The sequence below is a fragment of the Meriones unguiculatus genome, chromosome 4 (assembly GCF_030254825.1).
Source record: "Meriones unguiculatus strain TT.TT164.6M chromosome 4, Bangor_MerUng_6.1, whole genome shotgun sequence".
Lineage (NCBI taxonomy): Eukaryota > Metazoa > Chordata > Mammalia > Rodentia > Muridae > Meriones > Meriones unguiculatus.
The window spans coordinates 9,323,676-9,347,131 of record NC_083352.1 but is presented as its reverse complement, the minus strand read 5'-3'; the positions used below and the strand labels follow the sequence as shown (position 1 = coordinate 9,347,131).

Here is a 23,456-nt window from a genome sequence, read left to right as displayed (position 1 = left end):
AAAATAAATCTTTATGCAATATATTTTGTATGTTTATTTTTATGTCTATATATACAATATGTAATATAAAAAACATCAATCCATGTCAGTATATATTTGATAATTTATTTCCTCTCTCCCAGCTCCTCCTAGATCTTCCCCATCTCCCTACCCTCCCAACCAACTTCATGTTCTCTTTCTCTCTCCAAAAGTATCTCAAAAAACAAAGAAAGAAAATTAAAATAAGCAAGCAAAAATAACAACACAAAAATTACCCAAAGAAAGAGAGAAAGAAACAAACAAAACGTTGCCATTAAAAATCTCCATTTCGTGTTGGCCAGTTACTCTGGGTATGCCGCCGGCCCCGGTGTTGACACTCCATTGGAGAAAACTGATCTTGCCTTTCCTGGCAGTTATTAATTGCGGATAGATTCTGTGGGGCTCGTTGTCCACTTCCCATGACTTTTGCTTGCTGTCCTAGTCTCTGTGAGGTCTATGTGTTATCGGTCCTGCTGTGTCCGGAAGAGGCTGTTTCCTTGGAGTCATCTATCACTTCTGGCTTTCCAATCCTTTGGCTTCCTGTTCCACATACACTTATTCTTTCTAACATCCCTACATATGGAAATGCATAGGTTCATCTGTTTGCATATGGGTATAAAATCACTCCAGTACCCTGATTTTTGGAAAATTGAGTTCCCTATCTTAAATAACTTTATCTCAAGTAAATTTAAGATTTAAGGTACAAACATAAAATTACATGAAATGTTAATCTGGATTAAAAAATTAATTTAAACCATTATTTTAAAATATGGTCTTCAAGACAGGTGTGGTGGTACACAACTTTAACCCTATCACTCTGAAGGAAGAGGCAGGTGGAGCTCTGAGCTTGAGGTTAGCCTGGTCTACAGAGCAAATTCCAGGACAACCAGGGTTACACCGAGAAACCCTGTCTTCAAAAACAAAACAAAACAAAACAAAACAGAACTAAAGAATATATTCTTCATATACATCCATATATTCTTCATAACAGTGGAGCTATTACTGTAGATTGACTGGTGATAACAGTATTGGATTGAATGAACTACCACCATAAATAATTTTTACCACAAAGCTGTTATTTAAATTGACAAGATTTTCATAATAGAAAAATGGTTTTTGAATGACTCAGGTTTTGAATTGATTTCAGAGTCTCAACGAAGAGGGCAAGGCTCTATACAAAGGCGTTTGCATCGGAGAAGCCCATCTGAAGCTCTGGCCTGGGACTCACATTGATGGCACTACTTTCCTCTGAACAGAATTCTACCCACCTGGCCTAGAAGGCCTCAGTGACTTCTCTCAGTTTAACATGCACTGCATATCCTCTTCATTAAAGGCAGCCAGCTTCAAGCTGGAGCGCCCACACTGCCTAGAGGATTTGGATTAAATTCAAATTCAGACCTGCATGTGTATGCAGTAAACTTCAAGGGCCTGAGAAGAGCCAGGAGGCCTCCTGCAAAAACTGTGGGATGCTTAAGCAAAAGCTACAGTACAATATCCAAACTAATGATGCTAGAACATTCTGCCCACTGGGCACACTTTCACACAGGAGGGCGGTAGCCGGACCTAATCACCCAACTGAGTATGGACTTAGTCCAGATACTGGTCCCCAGCAGCCACTGGTAAGGCCTGCCTGCTCCATACAGCTCTCTTGAGTTCACAAAGCCCATTCCCCCAGCTTCCAAATCTCATCGTCTCAGGCAGATTCCTGGACACTGGAGGCTATGCTCATGTGCTAAGGATCTGTCTCAACAATGACACCAAAACAGAGCTCTCTACATGGAGGTGTCTCTCAGTTTATGCATTTAACTATATAGGGAGGAGCCTTAGATAATAGCAGAGGTGCCAAGATTAATGACCAAGGTCAAGTATGTTTTATCAGAAGTGGTCAGATGCCCTGACATGGAATTCCTTAATCTGCAGTACGGTGGCTTGTTTTCTAGAAGTTGATGAGACCAAGGCCTCTTGTCCCTAAAGCCAGTATAGACAGTTGGGTGGAGACCTACAAGAACTTTGGGGTTGTTACAAGCCTTGAGCTCCTGAAGCCCCTTGCAGAGCGGGACAGAGTGCCCACCTGAAGCACCACAGGCTGAGCTCCCAGCGGCGGCCCCTTTGCTATGGTCTCCTATGCTGCAGTGCCCTCCTGTAGCCAAGGCTCTGCAGCGACCCTACAGCCAAAGCTACTTGCTACTTCCTGGGCTCTGTCACAATACAGAATGTCACAGAAGATGCAATATGGCTATGATCCACTAGCTCTCTTGTTTTACAAAAGCCTTGGCTCCTAGCACAGGGCTCCGCGTGTCTCAGAGGCTCTGCATACACCAGCTATGTGACCTAAGTCACTGTTTCAACAGTCCCATTAGAACACACACACACACACACACACACACACACACACACACACAGACGTGCTAAAGCTACCCACTCAAGCTCAGTGAGCTGCACAAGTGAGGATGCTACAATGGCTTCTTAACTAAGATTATAAGTTCCCACTAGTTTGTTTCACAATACCTAAGAAATTATCCAGACTTTAACAAAATGGGGAATAATGAATTCATTCCAATTTTATTATTTAAACGCAAAACCAGCACGACTATTTTAAAAGAGTAGTATGAGGCCAGCTTTCCAAATACATTACACTTAAGTCACTCAGCAGCAATCTTTAATCTACATCAAAACTGCACAGACAATCCTCAATGTCGATTTGGATGGTTCGACGGATTTATCTTAAGTTATAATCCAGAGACCCTAACTAGGCATTCTCAGAGAGATCCAGGTAGAAATCACATGCTGCTCAGGGCTCTCTCAGAATGGCCCTCACCTCCTGCCCGGTCTGTCTTCTGCTACCAGGGTACCCCACCACAGTGGAGGTGAGGGCAAGTCTGAGGGACAGCACCTTTCCTCTGGGGTCTTTGTACATGGAGGTCCTCTGTTTTACTTTCTGGCCCATCATTATGTGAAGACCTTGGTTTGGATGGCATCTCCTCTATAGGATGCCAATGGAGCAGGGCGGCAGGGAAGACATCTGCAGGGGGGTGGCAAAGAGCTGCCACACTCCTGCTGAGGTGCCTCTCCACACACAGAAGCAGCAGGGTGTCTGCTGTGCAGGCTCCTTTTGAATCTCACAGTTCTACTGAGGAGCGATTGTCAGACCTGGAACATGTTCAAGGTACTCAGGGTGACACTGTCCCACGCTCGTGTCTGTTGTCTTAGCCACGACTAAGACAATTAGCACATCTGTAACCTCACCTGGGACCCTCCTGTGCATGAGTGTTATGAAAACACAAAAGAGTCCCTCTCCTAGATTCTACACACAGCCCTGTGCTGTCAACCTCTGTCATAACAGTGAGTGTCAGACCCCGAGAGCAGACTTTACCTAAAGGCTATACCCTCCAAGCAACAAGCACCCCAACTCCTCTAACTCAATTCCAATGGCTCAACTCTGATGGTTCACCTCCGATGGCCACTGCTGTGCTCTTAACCTTGTGAAGTCAGCTTTTAAACCTTTCATGTCGTTACAGCTTGGACCTGGACTAGTCCCCAGAGCTCGGGTGTTGCAGACATGGACCCTAGAGCAGCAGTGCTCTAGGTGAGGCCTTTGAGAACTGACTGCTGTGGGGTCTGACCTCATGGGAACATTTACAGCCAAATAGGCTACTGGAGGCAGTAGACCCTCTAGTCTACTTCTGCTCTGGGGTAAAGCAGATCACTGGAGACATGTCACTGGAGGGTCCATGTTACCCTAGACTGGCCCCTTCCTTCTCACGCTATTCCACACTTCCATGGGGTGAGCACATTTCAAAGCACAACACACTCCTGTCGTGATGTCCTCCCTCTTCACAGAAACCATCCGACCTCAGAGTGAGGCCTCTGAAGCCATGGACCCAGATAAATCTCCTGTTTTTAAGTCGGTTGTGTTTTGTCACAGCTATGCAAAGCCAACTCAAGAGCATACAATACTTTTCTGTGCCTGACTCGTTTAACTGAACCATCCCTGGTTCTACCCAAGATGTTATAAATGATAAAATTTTATCTTATCTTATCTCTGGTGAATAGTATGAGAGAGAGAGAGAGAGAGAGAGAGAGAGAGAGAGAGAGAGAGAGAGAGAGAGAGGTGTAAAAGGGGGAGGGAGAAGAAGGAAGAGAGAGAGTAGAGAGTTTTTCCATCCCTTGAATAATAATTGCTCTGAGAGTCTGAGAGACAGGTAAAATATTTTTATGGCTACATCTTAATGAATAACAAATGTTAAAGGAAATGAAAAGAACCCACCCTCCTTTCTCCTTCCACACCTTAAAGCTTCTTGGAGGATGGTTCAAATCAAACCCATCTAGAATCTATAGAATCTACTTGGACATCAAAGAACATGATTTGGGGTTCACATTTCTAAAACAATATACCTACAATATTCATCATAGCAGGTTTTCCCACAACTCAATTCCAGGTGTTCACCTACTGCAGATGTTCCTTAGCCTAAGGACTCCCCTGTTAATATCCGTTTTCCCCACACCTAAAATGATGCCCAACAAACAGACTTGGAATTAAGAATTGAACCCGGTTGATCATCAATCAAAGATAAATTTATTTGAAAAATCAAATATGGGAGCCACTGAGTCCACCATTTCTCAGTCTTTATTCTGATTACTAAATCTGTCAAACTGCCTTGACACAGAGGCCTTATGTCACACGGAAAGAGAACAAATAGGTGTGTGGATCTAGGGAGGCAGAGATGGGGAGAGCCAGAGACCAGAGAGGATCAGAACAAAACAGTGTATTCTTGGGGGAGTTGAGGGGAAGCATAGAAGGCGAATATGATCAGTGTACATTAAAATTCTCAAAGAATTAATAAAATATTATTTTAAACACATACAGAGTGAGAGTGAGAGAGAGAGCGAGAAACTAAAAAGCCTAACAAACACACCTCAAAAGAAAGGCTTCCCTCTGTAGACACATGTATTTGCAGATACCAAATATTAAGGCCCAGAAACTTTAAAAGAAGAACACGAAGCCAGGGAGGCTACTATGTTTTATGAAGTCTCATTTCTAGTTAAGGCAAAGTTAGAACTCTGGCTCCCAGCTGCTGCTACAACTCTTTGTTTTACTATGGGTAGAATGTGCATTTGCTCCAAAGAAGGCGATGGTCTCTGACAGGAGGCAGGAGTCCAGGCAGAGGGCACAGACATCAGACATGATTTTGAAACAAGGCCAGTGTCTGCACCACTAAGTCCTTATGGCTAGGTAATCGGTGTTCACATTTAGTGGTTTTCTCTCCCTAGCATTCTATCTTCAATGTTCCTTTCGGTTTCTAGAAATCTCTCAATGAACATAGTCAAAGAAGTCCTAAGGTTCAAGTCTCCTTGAGTCCTGCCATCTTTACTTATATGCTAAAGAGCCTTACCATTCTAACATAATTAAGTACCACTCTAAATGTGGCTCCATGTTTGCTGCAGTGACCAAAGGGTCCTTGTATCTCTCTGCACCACAGAAGAGGGCAAGAAATATTTAGCTCAGATTTTAGAAAACTGGCCATCTATCCGATTTACCTTTGGAGCTCCAAAAACACCATCCATACATCACACCATGTACTGCAGGGATTTTCCTGTACCTGATGCACAGTGTCAGCATGTGCCAGCCTATGTCAGTTGTTCACTTACTTCTAGGCTCACAGCCTAAGTTCTGAGTCATTAGATCACAAGATTAGCTTGGGGTGGGGAAGAGACTAATAATTCTGTGATGGGCTAGTCTCTTTCCAAGGTCATCCTACATACAGAGAGATCTGAAAGACTCAATCATTCAACACTCATATCAGTGCTAATGAGATGGAACAATCAGAGAGAGGGCAACACAATGAATACACAGCCACAGCAACACGGGGCTCCAGGGAGGAGGGGGTCTCCTCCCTGCCATCACATGAAAAGGGAAAGCATACCCAAAGTCCAAATTTGTAAACACAGTACAGCAGCAAGGACACCAAATAAGAGACAGATAGGAACCTGGCTTACATCGCCTTCCTTTCAAATGCTGCCACCACTGATTTGTTCCATGTGGAATGGCTTTCTAGCACATTCCATGCATACTGTGGCATTTCATCCAGGCTATGAACTCAAGGTTAGAATACCCACCATCATCTCCTTCCACTGCAGTTTCTTGTGAGTTATAGAAAGCTGTGCAATGCAGGCAAGAGAAGACAAAATTCAAGAAAGGCAGGGGGGAATCTGCACACAGGCAGAAGAGAATGGCAGGGGCTCAAGGTGATACAGAGGCACAGGGTGGAATGTAGCTTAAAAGCCTGGACCATCCCAGTCCCTAAGCCCTACTGTTTAAACAGAGGCTTTCCCCCTAGTTTCCTACCTCCCCCATGAGGATCTCAGACCAGTGAACAATGTAAGTTTCCCTTCAGCCACCTGAGAAGTAAGGCTGGGGATCCCAACAGGACTGCGGGAAGCTGCAAAGGGTAAAGGTAACATCCATGCTTCCTTGACTTTCAAAGAGTCCTGGCACCCGCTGTAGTATTTGTCAGTGGGTGGCAAGCATCAAGTATTCAGCTGGTGAGACCTGAACTTTTGCAGGTATCCCAGGCTCAGGTGCGCCGAGCCTCTTGATGTTTCTGAGATAAGATCTCTGAATTTCTCCCAAGGATGTTAGCTGAGCCGATTGGCAAAGCCACACCTAGGCTGGAGTGCTTTATGTCACCCTAGGATGTCGAGGACCAATACACTGGGTTTCCTTGCAAAGTGGCAGCTTCTGACACAGAAGACAGATGTCACCTGATATCCTGCACTGAATATCTCTCTCTAGAGCCACTGCTTTTGATATTGTGAAGGATCTTGTCATGAATTACTAGTGGTTTCTCTATTGCTTTTTCTTTATTACTCAATGGCATCATCTGTTCTGAACATACTTCCCAAATGCAATTCAAAAGGCAACAACCACACATAGTACTATCAACAAGATAATGGGCAATACTGCAACCATAACCATCCTGAAACCAGATATTTAAATTACCCAGTGGCTATAACATTCCTGAGCAAATGGATGAGGGGAAGCAGTCTTCAAGCCAGCTGACTGTCTACATCTCAGATACTGGATATTATTTATAAAAAGAAAGAAACTCAAAAATCAGGGCTCATTTGTGCATTTATATCATTCAGCATAAATGCATAATTGTCCCAGTCTCAGACACCAGATGGTGTGTGCAATTCATCTTCACTTTCGATTTATCTTATCACATTTAATCTATGGCTTCAACCAATTCTAAATGTAGCACTTACAGAATTGTCTTGGTTGGTAGCAGGAGCAGGTATCCTAGCTGTACACATATTTCTCAGAAATAATACAGCTATGAGTAGAAAGGACTGGGCTAGGTACTATGTGTGTGGAGGTACACAAAAAAAAAGTTAAAAAAAAAGAAAAGACATGTTGAAAATCTTGTGCTGAGCTCAGTATGCCGTGCACATTAGGCTCCCATAGGTAGTCCTGGAAGAAAGCTGAAATCAGTGTGTGGTCAATGCACCATAAAGAGATGTGGAGTGAACCCATGTGGTAGGATAGATCCATGAAGGAGAACACACAGGAAAATCCACCCAGGGCATGGAGACAGAGCCAACCTGGAGATCTTTCCCTAGACCATTGCTTTTTCAACTACAAGGGTATTACATTATTCTCTACTGTGCGTGCAAACGCAAACCTCTCCCCAGGCAGTGCAGGCTAAGGGTTCTGTGCATCCTCAGGGCTCTTTGTGAGCACACAAGCTCGCTCGCTCTCTTTCCTCTCTCTGTTCTTCTTTCCTTCGTCATAATATCCTTTGGCATACTGTACCCGGGAGCTGAGGGTTAGCATGTGGTTGTGGTTACCAAGAATGAGCAGTGTTTAACAAGCTAGGTTAAATAAATGCTTAACTTATGTACTTGTGTTAGACTGGCAAGCCAGTTCAAATGAGGACAACTTCGGACATGGAAGTCAACCTGTGGGCAATGAGGAACCTGGATAAAACTGGAGGATTTATTTGATCCAACCTATACTTGAGAAACAGTCTTATAGTTGGCCTTAGAGATGTCTTTCTGAGCTAGAAGGGCGTTCAGAAGAGTAACTCAAGAGATGGCATGCCCCACTTTGACAGGGTAGCCCGTGGGATGCTGCTACGGCACACATGCTCATCTGAAAGCTAACAGAGGCTTGAATTTGTGCAAGAGTTCCCAACAAAAGCATGAGCAGACATTTAGATGACTACCTGCTACGTGCTGCACAGGAGCCAGGCAAGTACACGGCAGACCTTGAACAGGAGACAGGATCCACTGGAGCTGCCAGCCACAGAGCAATGTGTGCTCATACCACCTGCACTCCAGTGACCAGCTTCCTTCGGAAAGGTTCTGGGTCCCTACAAGGCCAGCTCCTCTCATGATTTCTGATTTGCCATCTTCTCCTTGCAATACTGCTTTCTTTATCACATATTTTGAGTCAATTACAACACTTAAAGTTGGAATTGCTCTTTGGAACATTATCCTCTTATCAGCAAATAAAGCTTCACGTGACTCAGGTAATGCTGACTAAGCATCTAGTGTGGCTGTCCATTTGTTTGTTTGTATCCCTCTTTCCTCCTTTGTACTCGGCTCCACATGGAACTGTGCCGTATTCTTCACCCCTGGCAGTTTCTGGAGGCATTAATATAGCCACTCTCTCTCTCTGGTGTCAGCTTGAAGGAACAGAGTCACAAAGACTGTTGGCTATCTCTTGGCTCTTTCCAAGGGTTATCTGTGTGCATCACATCCCACAGCTTCACTTTGAGATCTCAGTATGTTTTATTTATTTGGTTTCAGCTTCAGGAACCTTCGGATCAAAGTGGCAACACAGATCTTTCTTTCTGGGAAACAAAGTCTCAGCCTTTGCTACTTTGACTAATCCTCCCCATTTCCCCGCATTCTTAGCTTCTCACGTGATCCCAGATCTATCACAGTATTTCTGGGGCCATCGTCCATGGTTGCATTATTACCCTTTACGTGTTCTGTGCGGAACTCTAGGCAATATGCTCACACCTGCTTTCTAGTTTTCTGATTCTTCCTTCAGCTCCACCTCCTCCACCTTCTAATTTCCACAGAAGTCAAACTAAAAGATTAAGCTCATTTTTCACTATTTTGTTTTGCAATCATCTCATACAAGCTATTTCTTACATTGGGTTCCTTTACTTTTAAAAACTCATTTAATAATTTCAAACATATCTGATACCTATAAAGGTCTGCTTCAGGTGCTTTGGTCCCTTGTTCTACTATTGTCTCTTCACTCCCTTGAAGTACATTTACAGAGTTTGCAATGCTCGTCTCTGCTTATTTAAGGTGGGGTATTTGTTTGCAGAGGAAGGGCTGTGGTTCTCATCCAGAGCACTTCAGTCCTGACAGAGTGGAAACAGCTTTCACATGAATTTCATCCCATTTATCTTCCTCCCTATACAGAGTTCCAGAGTCACGTTCATGCTTAGAACACCCATTTATGATGACTAATGCGTCCTAACAGAAGGTTAGTTACAACCTCAAGTATGTAATGCACACTGCCCATCCACCCTTGGCCAGTGTTTTCATGGGTATTTTCTTATTAGTGGGAAACCTCTGAATAGACATTTAGTTTTACTTGGAGGGGGCTCGTTTGCCATGTTCCAACAACCCAGTATTATAAGGCCATGTTACATCTGCTCAGGTGTGGGAACCACATCCTCACCCCAGGCCTTTCATGTCTCATCTAGGCTCCTCTCTCTCTCTCTCTCTCTCTCTCTCTCTCTCTCTCTCTCTGTCTCTCATCTTTCTCTGTCTCTCTGTGTGTCTTTCTCTTTGAGTTTGTGTCTCTTCTTTATCTTTCTGTCACTCTCTGTCTTTGTCTTCTGTCTGTGTGTGTGTGTGTGTCTGTCTCTGTCTCTCTCTCTCTCATTGCTACATTGAAGGGATTTCTGCTCTGTGCTCTGAAGCACTTTTCTGAATTTTCTTTGGGGAAAGGGACCTTCTGCTTCAGCCTAGGTTTCCTAGGTCCTGATCTTTTCCAGTACAAACTTTTTCCAAGGACAGCATCCACTCCATCCCACCCCAACCCCTACAGGTTCTTTCCGGTTTGTGCTAAGACAACAAACTATCCCATATTCCTGGAAGACAGACTGGCTGGCAGAGGCCTCAGTTCCTAGGCAACGCTAATTCTTTTGGAGTGCCTGGCTCATTTCGGGAACTTAATAAAAGCTGGTTATCTTCTATTCACTATCCAAGAACAGCAGTCAAGAAAGGCCACTGTTAACCACAGCACAGAATTAAAAGGTACACCCTTAAAGTGAGCATGCATACAGCAATCAGAGCCCTCTCTCTCTAGTGAGGCAGAATGTGCTGAGGGTGGGACAGAAATACTTCTGTGTCCATTTTCCAGAAAGCGCCTGACTCATTATCTCCATTGTTTAGAAGTCTTGAAACCCCAGGGTGACACCAATTTATTGAGTGTAAAGAGCAGTGGGGAGATTTTGTATTGTTCAGAGTCATTTATGAGGAAAATCTTGAGTTTCTTGAACTAAAAAATCAAGAGCATAATGCTCCTAAGTATATTTCTTCTTAGTCATGCTTTATGAAGGGAGAAAAGCAGAAGTAAAAGATTCTGTATATCTGAATAAAATTCTCCAAGTAATATGTATGTTTGTGTGTTTGAAAGATCATAATAATAATAAATTAGAAAGAAAATCTTTTACCATATGATTGTAGAGATTTTAAAACAAACATTTTACTTTGGGCCTGGAATTTCTACAAAGAACTTTTCCAAAATGTAGACTTAAATGGCCACCACAGGCCACTGTATCTTTTAAGTTAGGACTCAAGGGACCTTGTTGGAGATTGCTTCATGTTCAACTGCATGCTGCCACTTCTTAGAATATTCCTGCATGTAAATTTACTTCACAATAGTTTTGTTTTGCATTTTAATTGAGCTACACGGTGTGACCCTAGGGAATCTCTGGCACATCCCAGGGGATCTGACAAGCCCTCTCAACCCATTTTTATGCACTTCCTCGTGTCACACTAAAACCTGTAAACTTATCCAGGAACCTATGTGTTTGCCACCCCATCCAGTGTCCAAATTTTTTATTGTGCTCTTGTTACAAAGCAAAAGGTATCACACACCCATCCACAAAGTTTAAAAAGGGTGTATACACTTATTTTAATGACATATTAAAATGACAGATCATGCACATGTAGATTTTGATGTGTCAGGGTGAGCTAGCAAGCAGCGGGAAGGGCATGGAGAGAGTCTGAGTATTAGGTTGGAGAGTTACTATGACAACTGAGGTTGTTGTGTTTATTCCTTCAGGGAGGTCTCTACATGGGGCCAGGCTGCGGTGACCACTTCCTGACAGTGGTAGACCCAAAGACAGTGAAGTTGCCCTGCACTCAGGTGGCCCTACACTCCCAGGAGCCACAGCTGAGCCACCTCTCTCTTCTTGCTATTAAGAGGCTATATATTCAATACCTCATTAAATACGTAGCCGCCAAGATTCAGAACTTCGTAATATAGGCCATGCAGGCAATTTGCATATGGAAGCCTTGATCTACATTTTGCATATGCTTAAAATGTTGGGTTCTCTGAAAAAAAATCTGGCTTAGTCATTATAGGGACTCACAGCTGTAGAATTCTGAGGCCCCTCAGTCAACTTTGCTCCTAGTCTCATTTGTTTGACAGATACTATCTTCTGAGATGATGCTAATTATTCCATTTCTATGAAGAAACAGCTCTCTCCAAAAGAACTAACCATTAAAATGCAAATAGGTGTTTCCCACTTCACTGGTTAGCCAGGAAAGGCTGTTAACAGCTTTCTGACAGGAGGGGGAAGCTACCACAGCCCTGTTTCAACCTGGCCCTTTCAAGGAGGCACGCTGGGCTTTGAGCCTTGTACTGCAGGGTCTTCTGGCTCTGATCCCTTCTGTGTGTGGCATTTATAAGTTAACACATAGACACCACCGAAGAAATTACTGAACAAAAAGAGCTGATTCTAGATTCCTCTCACTGCACCCGGCCAGCTCTCACTTAGACTAATTACTTAAATGATTTAAAAACCTATGAATATTTATATGCTAGTGCTTCCGAAAAACAAAGCACAGCTGAGCCCCAGGCAGCCCCTCTTCCCTTTCTCTTGTTTGGACCGGTTCCACTTACAGAACTGAATCAGCGCCTGGGAGGGCCTCAGAGAAGGCTGGTCAGGAAGGCAAGAGCAGCCAGTTTCATGAAGGCATAGACCAAGACCTCTAGGTTATCAGAGCTTCCTCCTTAACCTTCTAGTTTCCACCGCTTAGAAAGCTGGGATTATTCTTACATGAGGTCCAGCCTGGCTCCTCTTAAATATTTATAAGCTGATCCATCCCGGAGCAATACACACTGTGTTGTGTGCTGACAAAATTTGTGATGTGGAAGTGAATCAAGGACAGGCATGGGGTAGTATGCCCCAAGTGTCTAGGACAGAGATGAGGACCTACCAATTCAACAGTGCTGGGAGTTAGAGATAACAGCCCCTACAGTAAGAGACGTGGGTCCTTCCAAGATAGTGACACAGTATCACTATCCTAGAAATTCTAAAAAGGAGCCTATACCCCTCTTGGCCACCACTTTGCCTGTAATGTTCCAGCCATCAGCCAGCATACTTTACTGGAGTTACTGGAGTTGGGAATAGCACACCAAACACAGCGCATGTACTCAGCAGACAGCAGACCTGTGTTATTAGAAAAGGCAGATGAAACTCATTTGAATTTGCTAAAGCTGTGGCATAGCAGGGTTACTTCATATCTTCTCTAGTGCTCACAGCATGGAGGTGGGGAAGGGGACAGAGACACTGGACTTGAAGCCAGAGCACAGCACGGTGACGGCTCCCAGGCTGGGGGTAACAATACAGCTATAATGGAGAAGAAATGATAGAACTCCTGGTGCCCCAAGAACCAAAAAAAGTTGGAGAGCCTCACAGCAGCCGTAAGACAGAGGACCAACCCTCTGAAGGACAAACTTTTCTCATAGCCCCGGAAAGACCAGGGGCAGAGATTTATGTAAACTACCAGAGTTTATCACCAGTGAATCTGCAATGCAGCTGTGCTGTTAGTGACACGGAAAGAATTTGGGAAACTTTGTCAAAATATTCCTTTTGCCACCAGACTGGAGAAGTTGCCTGCTGGCTGGAATTTTCAGATTAGCTCGGTACTTGCTGTTTTGTATTTTGCAGGGGAATCTGTTCAGCTGATCTACAAGGCACTGAAGTCTTTTGATACCCAGTTCCTGAGCCAGTGTTAAGGAATCTCATACCAGGAGAGGGCACAGGGGCAGGCCTCTGACCCCAAGGCAGCTCCTGTGTCTCCCTGAAGCCCCAAAGGTGGCTGGTTGGTTTTGTAGCTGGTATGTCACACAAAATCAAAACCTGGAAACGACCGCTTTTTCTTTCTTCTTCATCACACCACTGAAAAAGCACCATGCAAGTGTGCTTTCACTGCTTTGAAATGTAGTTTTGATGGAGTATCAGTCCAGGAGCTCTGCTCTCAAATGCCTCAACTGAGGGACCTGGCTGAAACTTCCGTTAGAAAGGACAGCTCATTCTCACTTGGCACATCCCCTCAGGTGAAGTCACTGGCAGTTAGGAACAATTTCACAAAGCCTCATTTGGTGTGAATTGTATCAGAAGCTTTGGGGAATATTTTCAAAGCTAGCAAATGCATATTGACATCCATTATCTGGAGACAACCAGCTAAAATTCCTAAGTACAGCACACAGCCAAAGAAAATATTTCCAAAAGGGTCTCCATGTTGGTTTCACACCAGAGGGAAACTCCTGCCTAACACTCATGCGTTCTGTTCTGTTTCATTCACGTTTCTTAACAACTGCCACAAAGAACATCCTTTCAATTTTATACTGCCTAATGCACCTGCTATAGCAGTTTGTCCCATCAATCCAATGAGACGCTGTGGTGCCCTGCCCACTAAAGCAGAAGTGAGGTACTCACCTTCCGGCTCTCCACAGAGGGTGCACTGAGACTCTGTGGAGAGAAGAGAAGAGGGGAGTTAGCCAGGACCATGACTCCAGACTGCACATGAACAGAGGCAGTCATGGCAGCCCCACACAGCCACAGCTCCACTGCCCAGAGCCCCCAAGACCTCAGCACAGAGCTGCCCTGACTTAGCAGTTCAGCGAGTTCTATCTAAAACCCGGACTCGCAAATGCTTGAATGCTATGCTTTATTAAGATAATAACCTCTCTGTCATATGCGTAAGTGCACATGGATCAACACTTTCAAGCTACTTAGAGGAAACTGGGAGGGTGGCGGTACTGTTTTCAATAGCTAAGCATGTGACCACACCTCTACTGAGGTTACAGTCACAATGATCTTCTGATATAGAAAGTACATCACATCTCAATAAAGATACCAAAATCCACCAATACTGACTGATTTCTCCATAAGCCCAATGGCTCCCTAAGTGGCCACAGAGTGGACAGGGATGCACAGGACCTCACTCTCCACAGTATATAACCCAATGGGAAGTCATGGCACCTACAGTACAGATACAATGTAGGAGGACTGAGTGCTGCCTACGGTCCAGATTTGACCAGAAACATACACAACGCCCATTCCCAGAAAGCCAAAGACCTCCCTGGGGAGCAGGGAGAGATTCAAAGATTGACTCGCTGGATGACTATAGGGTATATAGTATAATGGCATCCAGTTGCCCCAGGCACACACAGGGTAAAAAGACATGGTGACCTATGTGTGTACCCAGACAGAGTCTGAAATGCAGACATGGTAACTTCTGTACCACTCACTGGGTACACTGGGATACACAGGCGAGGAAACCTTTGTGTATACTCAGATATACACAAGAGGGTCCCAAAGGCATGGCGACTTCTTTCTCTACCTAGACACAGTGTTGGGGTACATAGGCATGGTGACCGCTGTGTGTTCACCCACACACTTTGGGGTACACAGACATGGTGACCCAGCCTATATCCAGAAACACATTCGGAAGTATAATGGCAGAGTGAGCTGACCGTGCAGGAAGCTCCACAGTGGGGTTACAGAATACCCAAATCCATATCCATATGGTACAGAGAAGCAGACGGTCAATGCACAAAATGTCTACTGTGCACATACTGTGGGGGGACCTCAGAAGGAGATCTGACAGGAGTCCCACAAGCCCCACTGAAAACAGAAGCTAAAACTTACTCAGAGGCAGTCCACACACACATGTAGGGGGCCATTTTTAGGGGCAATGCTGCCTTTATCCTGCCACAGATGTCAGAAACTTCCACATGAGAAGCCAAGAGTCAGAACCATAACCTATTTCTAGCAGGAGCACTTAGCCTCAACATCCACCCCAGAATGCAGGGGTTAGGAGCTGTCCTGGCCCGTGGCTCTGTCTTACTCATCTCAAGATGAGCACTGCTGTCAAAGCCTATGCTAGGCCAGCTCCACAGAATGGTACAGTGTTTGCTGGATAAGCCCTACAGCCCGAGTTCAGGTTCCCAGAACCCAGATAAAGGCCTGAACAGTAGCACACCCATCTTTAATCCCCACAGAGAGATGAGGGGTGGAGATAGGAAAGATAATGGGCAGCTAGCATGGCACACACTGCAGTGAACAAGAAAGACCCTGACTCACACATGGTAGAAGCTAGGGGCCGACACCGAGGCATTGTCACTCCCTCATCCATTCACAGACACGCTGACACAGGCATACAGACACACATAGACACACACACATAAACACACACAGTTTATGTTTTTAAAGATACCACAGAAAAGGAGCTCCTCAACTTGAGCACAAAGTTTCTAAACTACACCACAAAAACTTTACCCGGTACCCAGAAACACAATGCAGAGCACACATAGGTGACAGTTAGGCCTCAGGGAAACAGTGAGAGAGTACAAGGCAGCAGCATGCTATGGAGGGCACTCACCACAGGCGAATAGGGCTTTATGCATTGAAAAGCAACATCCAATCCTACCTTCAGCAATAACCAACTCGTCCTCTGTTCTAGGGGCTGAAGTCAACGCCACCTCTTTCCTGGTGTGTGAACTGAACCATAGCTCTGGCTCTGTACTGTGCATTACAATGCTTAGAATCCATACCAGCACTGGCCCATGACTGGTATCTTTCCCCAGGGATTCCATTTCATCCCAGCTGACACACTGCGACAGCACAGTAATGTTCCCTGTAGTGAATTCAAACCTACAAGTCAGAGATCACCCAGAAGCCTTCAGAATAAAGGTACCAGCTCAGCCATCGTCAGAATAATGTCTTCAGAACAAAGTTTTGAGCAGGTGCTATTTCAAGTTGAATTATTAGTGCATCTACAGCTCATGCTGTAAAGTATTGTTTCCAGGAGGACCACAGGGACTGGTGATTACATCACTACTCCTGAGCATATTTATGGGTCTGTTTCTCTATGAACGCTCACAGCTGGCCTCTGCAGCTATAGCATCGACTGACAGGTGACCAAGTTGATGGTACTTAATATCAAACACATGCTTGAAATCTGCTTGAAGTAAATGACTCCAAGAATTCCTGGTTCAAACATTTTAGGGTTTGCAGTGTGGGTGTTACATATCGACACGAAGGAACTATAATAGCTCAGTGGAGAAAGCACACTGGGTCAAGGTTCTGCCATTTGCAGTCACATTCTCTGGACATCATGACCACCAGAAGCATCTAGAATAACCACATGATTCTAAAACATGCTGAAACTGCATCTGATAGTTGGGAATCTGGTGAGAAGGCCATACAGCTTCCAGGAAAATGCCCCATAGTCAGTGAGGACTGCACCAGCACAGACTAAGGAAGCCCCAAACACACTCCACAAAAGCTCCAGGCCTGTGAGGACTTGGAGTGTGTTACAACAGGCTCAAGGCAATGGGGCCAATGGACATGGACCCTGAAACCATGGGTCAAAATAAAATTTTTCCTCTTATCAGTTGATTGAGTTGAGTACTTTGCCACAGGGGCTTAAATCTGACTGCTGAGTAGGGAGCACTGGGAGGACACAGAGGAGTGTTTTGAGATGGAGGGATACGAGTATTCCTGATGTGCAGGAAATAGCCACGTGGTAAGTTGATGTGCAGAAGATCGACGCCTTTGGCAGTCTTTTTTCTATGTGAATGGCTGGTGGTGCAGACTGCACGGCAGGACAGGACATACTTAGTCCCCACCTGTGAGATTAAGCTATAGACCCATGAAGCCAGGGACCAGTGGGTAAGACAATAAGAGCTGGTCTAAAATGGCAAGACATCTCAAAATGGCCGTGACTATGCAGTGCGAGGCCAGCATGATCATGGGATGAGGATGAGAGGATCCTGAAGAAAGGACATAATGATACCATAACACAATCCTGGCCATGCAAAGAATGCCTGTGAGAGCCTGTGTGGTTCTCTGAGCCTCAGTCTAAGTTCTTCTCTTACCCTAACTGCCCCATGACTCCAAGACACACTGAAAATACTGGGAAGCTTATGATGCTGTCTTTTAAGCATGCCTCACTAGGAAAATGACCATGTTACATGAGTGTATGACCCTGACTGACCAGCTGAGGGGAGAGGAAATGGCCACTCAGAGGGTGTAGCACCTGGCCTACTGGTGGATGACAGATGAGGATGCTGACCTTGGCTGCTAACCTTCTGGAACCTTGATTACTCATTTTTCCCTAGTGTGAAAGGATGGAAGAGCTGTCACAGGCAATGCAGTTCATGGTGGACTGAGCTCCTGAGAGGATGAAACTGAATGAGACTCAGTACAAGGTGGTCAGTACTAGACCTTAGCTAAGTAAATGGTGGTTTGTACCTCCCCAGCTTGAGTTCCCAAGAAAGGCTACGCCAGCTCTTGCCTCCCATCCTTCCCTGGCCCTCTAGCCTCAGCCTTTGGTTTCCTTAAGCCCAAAAGGCTGACTACCAAAGGATCCCATGATGACAAACAGTGTCCCCATGGACTCCAACTTGACATTGGTTAGACCCACGGTCAGTCCTCCCAGGGAACACATATTGATGATATGCTGGATGTAATGAGAACTACAAGTTCACCACCATCACTGGACTCATTTAAATAAGGAGATAACTCCACCAATTTATGTCAGTTAACACAGACTGATAAATCTGCCCATGATTGCATGTGTGCTCTATACACACCTGCACCAGACGCAGCCCTCGAGGATCCGGTTATTCCCAGAGCAGTAGAGCATGAACAGCCAGAGCCACACTCACTATGCTCTGGCATATGGTAAGGATCTTATTTTAATCTCTCAGGAAAGAGGGAGCCAGCTCCGTGAATTGCAAAAGCACCTATCTACGGGAGGAACTTTAAGTCTACCCACCTATTCTACCAGAGGACCCTTCCCACTCTGCACCGGAAGCCACACACGTGCCCTCTCCGTGCTTGTCCTGGGGAGAGCCCCTAGACACCTGCTCCCTCCTGACTGCAGAGCCAGCTAGGGTTGAGAGTGAAGGTGGTGGCTTAAGGAATGGGGCGGTAAAGCAGCTCTGGCTAACCACACATCAATGAGGGCAGTCCTGTGACTCACACCTCGCTTTTATGGCAGCATCTTAGGGCTCACGTGGAACATCTCAAACATCAAAATACAAGGAGAGAGGGCAAAACACAGAAGGCTGTTTTCAGTATCATTTTGAATGTGTTTCCCTTAGCTTTCTTTTGACTCTTTACATTGTGTTTATTATTTGAGTGTTTGTGTGAAGATGTATATACACCACAGTGTAAATGTGGAGACTGGGGGATGGGAGTCATTTCGTCCTACTGTATGGCTCCCAGAAATTGGACTCCGATTGTCACAGAGTACTATGGGACTGCACGGTATGGGAAACCAGAAAATGAGTGAAACTTTTAGTACACTTAGTTTACTGCGTTAACTTTAAAAGCATTTTCTGTTTTATGTATCTCTCTATGTAATAGATCACGGAGTCATTCTAGAAATGGATGAGATGATCATGGGTCCCAACCTAGCATGTTCTGATGACTGGCGAGTGTTAGCAACTTAAAGATAGCAATCATTGGTTATTAATTTACAAAGCTACAACTCGCCTCACATGGGGAGATGCTGATGGGAGAGGTCAACCAATCATGGTGCAGCAAGAGCTAAGACTCTGAAGGACAAAGCATGCTCTCAGGACCCACACATCTTTCGGTGGCCCTGGTCATGGCAAGTCCATAAGGGGCAGGTAGGGTCAAGTGAAGCTACCTGGAAAAGTGGAGAAAACTGTGTGTTAGGCGTGACCTTTCCCAGGAGGAGCAAGAGCCCAAGTCTTGATGACTAGCAGAGGGAAACCACCAAAAAGAGGGAAAGCTCAGTTTGGGCATCACACACACAGAAAGAGGCCATGGCAGATAGGAAGTCCTTTGGATGCTCCAAACAGGGAAGAGCCCTGTTGACTGTGACAGGCACAGTGAAAGCAGGCTAGTCCATTCTAATGACTGCATGCAAATAAAATTCTTATCTGACTTTTGAAGTGAAATAAAACACCATGAAGGTTAACCCAGACATCAGTGGCTTTAGAAAAGTCACAGCCACGGGAACCAACTGTCCAAGGCCTGGTGGCTAGCACAGGAGGCTTTCTCCCAACAGCCTCCCTCTCCTGGGTCCGTAGGCAGGAGCAGGGAGGCAGTAGGGTGACCACAGGGCAGGCCCTCTGTGAGTGCACTTCACAGCCCCCACCCCTGCAACCCCACCCACTGATTCTGAAATGCCTCATTTGGCTGGAATGATTCTGGGGGCACATATTTACCTGACTCAGAGTAAGCTTGACTTAAGAATGTTAAGTAATTATTAGGCTCTCCGGGGAAACTGGCATCCGGTTATTATTCAATCCAAATATGTGCTCCCCCCCGCAGAGCACACCTGGGATTAGAGCTCGGCAGAACCAGCTTCTTCCCGAGAAAAATCAATGCTTCTTTATTTCCACACCACAGCTATCTGCGAATTTCACCGGATAGTGCTCACGACTTGGCCAAATCCATCCAGCGATGGCCGTGCTCTGTGTGGGCGACCAGCACTCTTATTTCTCCCTTCAGTGAAGGAGAGGATTAAGCGGCTTGCCTACCACCAGCCACATCGTCCTGAAGGAAACTTCTAGGTTTTGACAATTTTCAAAATATTGCACCCAGCAGAGCATTTCTGCAGTCTCTTCCCAGCTTTTTACAGACACACCAGAAGTACGCAAGAGCAATCAAACTGAAGCTGTGTTCTGGCCTCCCTGATAACTCAGGAACACAAAAGGCCCATCAAAAACTACTCAGTCAGGAAGTCCACTCATGGCCCTTGTGAACACTTCTGAGCAGATGACACAATTGCTGCACTGTCAGTACACAGGAGGAGGGCAGCAATGTCTCTGAGGGGCCAGGCTACTCTGGAGAACAGTTATATTTCTAAGGCTCCGGTATGGTGGAAAGGCCCTGCCCTTCCCATCCTCCACCCACAAACCACAAGGATTTTGTGGGTTTTATTTTCCCTGCAGCCATCTTTTCCAATTAACTCAACCACACTCACAAAAACACAAATAAAGAACCTGCCATCCTTGATTTCTGATCCCAGTTCTACCTCTTGTATCACAAGTTGTGCTGGGTAGTTTTCTATTAATTTGACACAAGCTTCAGACATCTGAAAGGAGGGAACCTCATTTCAAAGAAACTTTCTGTGTAAGATCCAGGTGTAAGGCATTGTCTCAATTAGCAATCAGTGGGAGAGGGCCCAGACTATGGTGGGTGCTGCCATCCCTGCACTGTGGTCATGGGTTCCATAAGAAAGCAGCTGAGCAAGCCATGAAGAGCAAGCCAGTAAGCAGCACCCTCCATGGCCTCTGCGTCAGCTCCTGCCTCCAGGTCCCTGCTCTGAGTTCCTGCCCTGGCTTCCCTCAGTGATGGACTGTGACCTTAGAGTTGTGAGCTGAAATAAACCCTCCCCCTCCCCTGGTTGCTTTGGTCATGGTGTTTCATCACAGCCATAGTCAACCTAACTACAATGCAAGTAAACATGAGGGGTCTCCCCTGAGGCCATGATCCCTAGCCCATTCTTACATATTACTCACCCACTTTTTACTTGGCCTTGTTCATTTGGTTCCATGGCTCTGAGCGCCATTCCCTGGGGCCAAAGGGGCCCAAACTTCACCTTTCTAGCCCAAATGATGGCTGGAGCAGCCAGTCAATAATGACTTATTTAGACATTTGGCTCCATGTTAGATCTGACAGCCTCCCACCCTCCTCTTGCAAAGACCCACAGCTCTCAGTTTTCAGAGTTCAGTGCCACTTTCCCAGCATTCTGTCTGCCGAGGCCGGAGGTGCAGGTGAGGGCTCTGTTGTCCTTCTTAGTCAAAACTAAGGTAAGCCATAAAGTTCATGCAGGGTTTGTGCGTTAGGACAGCAGGACTTTCCCCACTTAAAACTATTATACAACCCCCACCTAGCTGGTTAAGCTAAAACTCTAAGCCAGTGGTTCTCAACCTTCCCAATGCTACAACCCTCTAACACAGTCCCTCATGGTATGGTGACCTCCAACCCTAAAATTATTTCGTTGCTGCCTCATATCTGTAATTTTGCTACTGTTATGAATAGGAATGTAAATATCTGGCATGCAGGCTATCTCCAAGGGGCCTCCAGCCACAGTTTGAGAACCACTGCTCTCGGCTTTGTCCAGGTCTGAATCATCTTAATTAAGCAGTCATCATGTGGGGGCAGCTGTGCTGGCTTTCACTGTATTTGGTAGGCTTGGTGTTTTAGGAAGTGAGTCTCCCGAGCCTCCATGGTAACAGCGCCATCTTACACAGTGAATCAGGATGAATCAGGAGAGAGGCCAAGTGTTCTCCCTGACAGCCCCTGTATCCAGGGAAGCCTCTCAAACCGCTTAAAAAACTTAAAAATCTACCGTAGAAAACAATCACTCCCATGTCTTCCTGCCAATATCTTGGTCAGGTTAAACACATACATTGTAGTGAGGTCAGAGTCCCCTGGAAGCCATGTTTCCCTTCTGTTGTCCTCAGAGCTAACAGGATGGCGAGCTTCTCACAGCAGTGGTCCCCTCTCCCTGGATTCTGTCTCTGGCTCAGAGAACAAACAGTCAATGGTCTCCAGACAAGGCAAGGCCTCAGGCTTCCAGAACCTGCCCCTTTGCTGGTACATGGCCAGACATGAGGCCCTGTGCAAGAGTGTGTTAGTTAAACCCTGCAAACCCCACCTCACAGCTAGGAGCGACAGGTTGTCATAGGCACTAGGACCCTTTAGGTGTGGGAGGATGTGGAATTTTGCAACACCTCAGGCAGCCAGAACCAGGAGTTCAGATAAAAATTCCTGTTAGAGGAAATACACGATTCTGGCACGAGGCAGAGCCAGGGTAGAGGAACACAGAAAACACAGACTGGGCCACGAAGCCATCATCTGGTGAAGAGGGGAGAGGTGGACAGTACATACGAAAACTTCATCACCCCTGACTACATGAAAGGAATTAGAAGCTGAGAAATGATTGATTGTAGTCACATGTAACTCTGCCAGCCTCTCCTGAGAGCCAGCCTCACTGCACGCCCTGCATTGGTGCCCAGGCAAACCATTGCCACTGTAATCTTTCCAGGTCCTAGGCTTTTCTGACATTGCTGCTATTCTGGAATTTCAAGGTTTTTGTCTTCTCCAGACTCCCTGCTTCCTACTGTAAACAGCTCAAGTTCATTATTCTGATGTGAAAAGTCTGGCCATTCTTATGAACCTTGAGCCACACGGAGAACATATCAAAGAAGCATTAATTGTTTACCTGACCTTAAACAGGCATTGTAATACAGACTTATGTGGTGACATGTACGTATTTATCATTATATGTACACGTAATATATAATGCATGCATGTAAATAAGATATAATAAAAAGCAAGCATTTATATCCAATATATTGTCTACATGTACACAACATATAAAAATGCATTAAATAAATGCAGGTAAGCATACATGTATACAAAAATAAATACATACTTCTAAAAATATGTTATATGTAGATGTCACAAATATAGAGGACATATATAGATGAAATATATGTGTGCTGGGAATAGTTTTCTAGCTTACAAGGGAACAGCCAGATGCTTATGAACTTTATTAATGCTTTTTATGACATGTGTTCAGCTATATTCCTTCTTTCCTGGTTATCAGACATGGAAAATAAACACTCATCTCAGGAGACTTGGCCCAATTTTCTCATTATTCTCAAGAAAAAGGGCGGCTGTATGTAAAAGGTGGCAACAGTTCCCAAGGTCTGTGATGCGTGCGATGGCTTGGGGTATGTCCCCCCTAACCAGACAGCCCCAGGGTACACGTGAGCAGCCCCAGGCTGCAGCAAGGTCACTTTCAGCTTCCTAAGCCATAAGTCTTCCTGCACGGACCTCCGCATCAACGCTGTTCCCTGCCACCGCCTGTTGTGTCCTCAGTTTGTTCTGAAAGTG

The 23,456-nt window shown here is 45.3% G+C and overlaps 1 protein-coding gene across 5 annotated transcripts in view; it reads right to left on the bottom strand.

Annotated features, from left to right (window-relative positions):
• Dlgap2 (DLG associated protein 2) overlaps positions 1 to 23,456 on the bottom strand; it is a 715,977-nt gene that overhangs the window by 303,301 nt on the left and 389,220 nt on the right. For all 5 annotated transcript variants that reach the window (XM_060381432.1, XM_060381433.1, XM_060381435.1 and 2 more), the window contains one exon: positions 14,001 to 14,033. In XM_060381432.1, the coding sequence (XP_060237415.1) occupies positions 14,001 to 14,033 (33 nt within the window). The remainder of the gene's footprint in view (positions 1 to 14,000; positions 14,034 to 23,456) is intronic.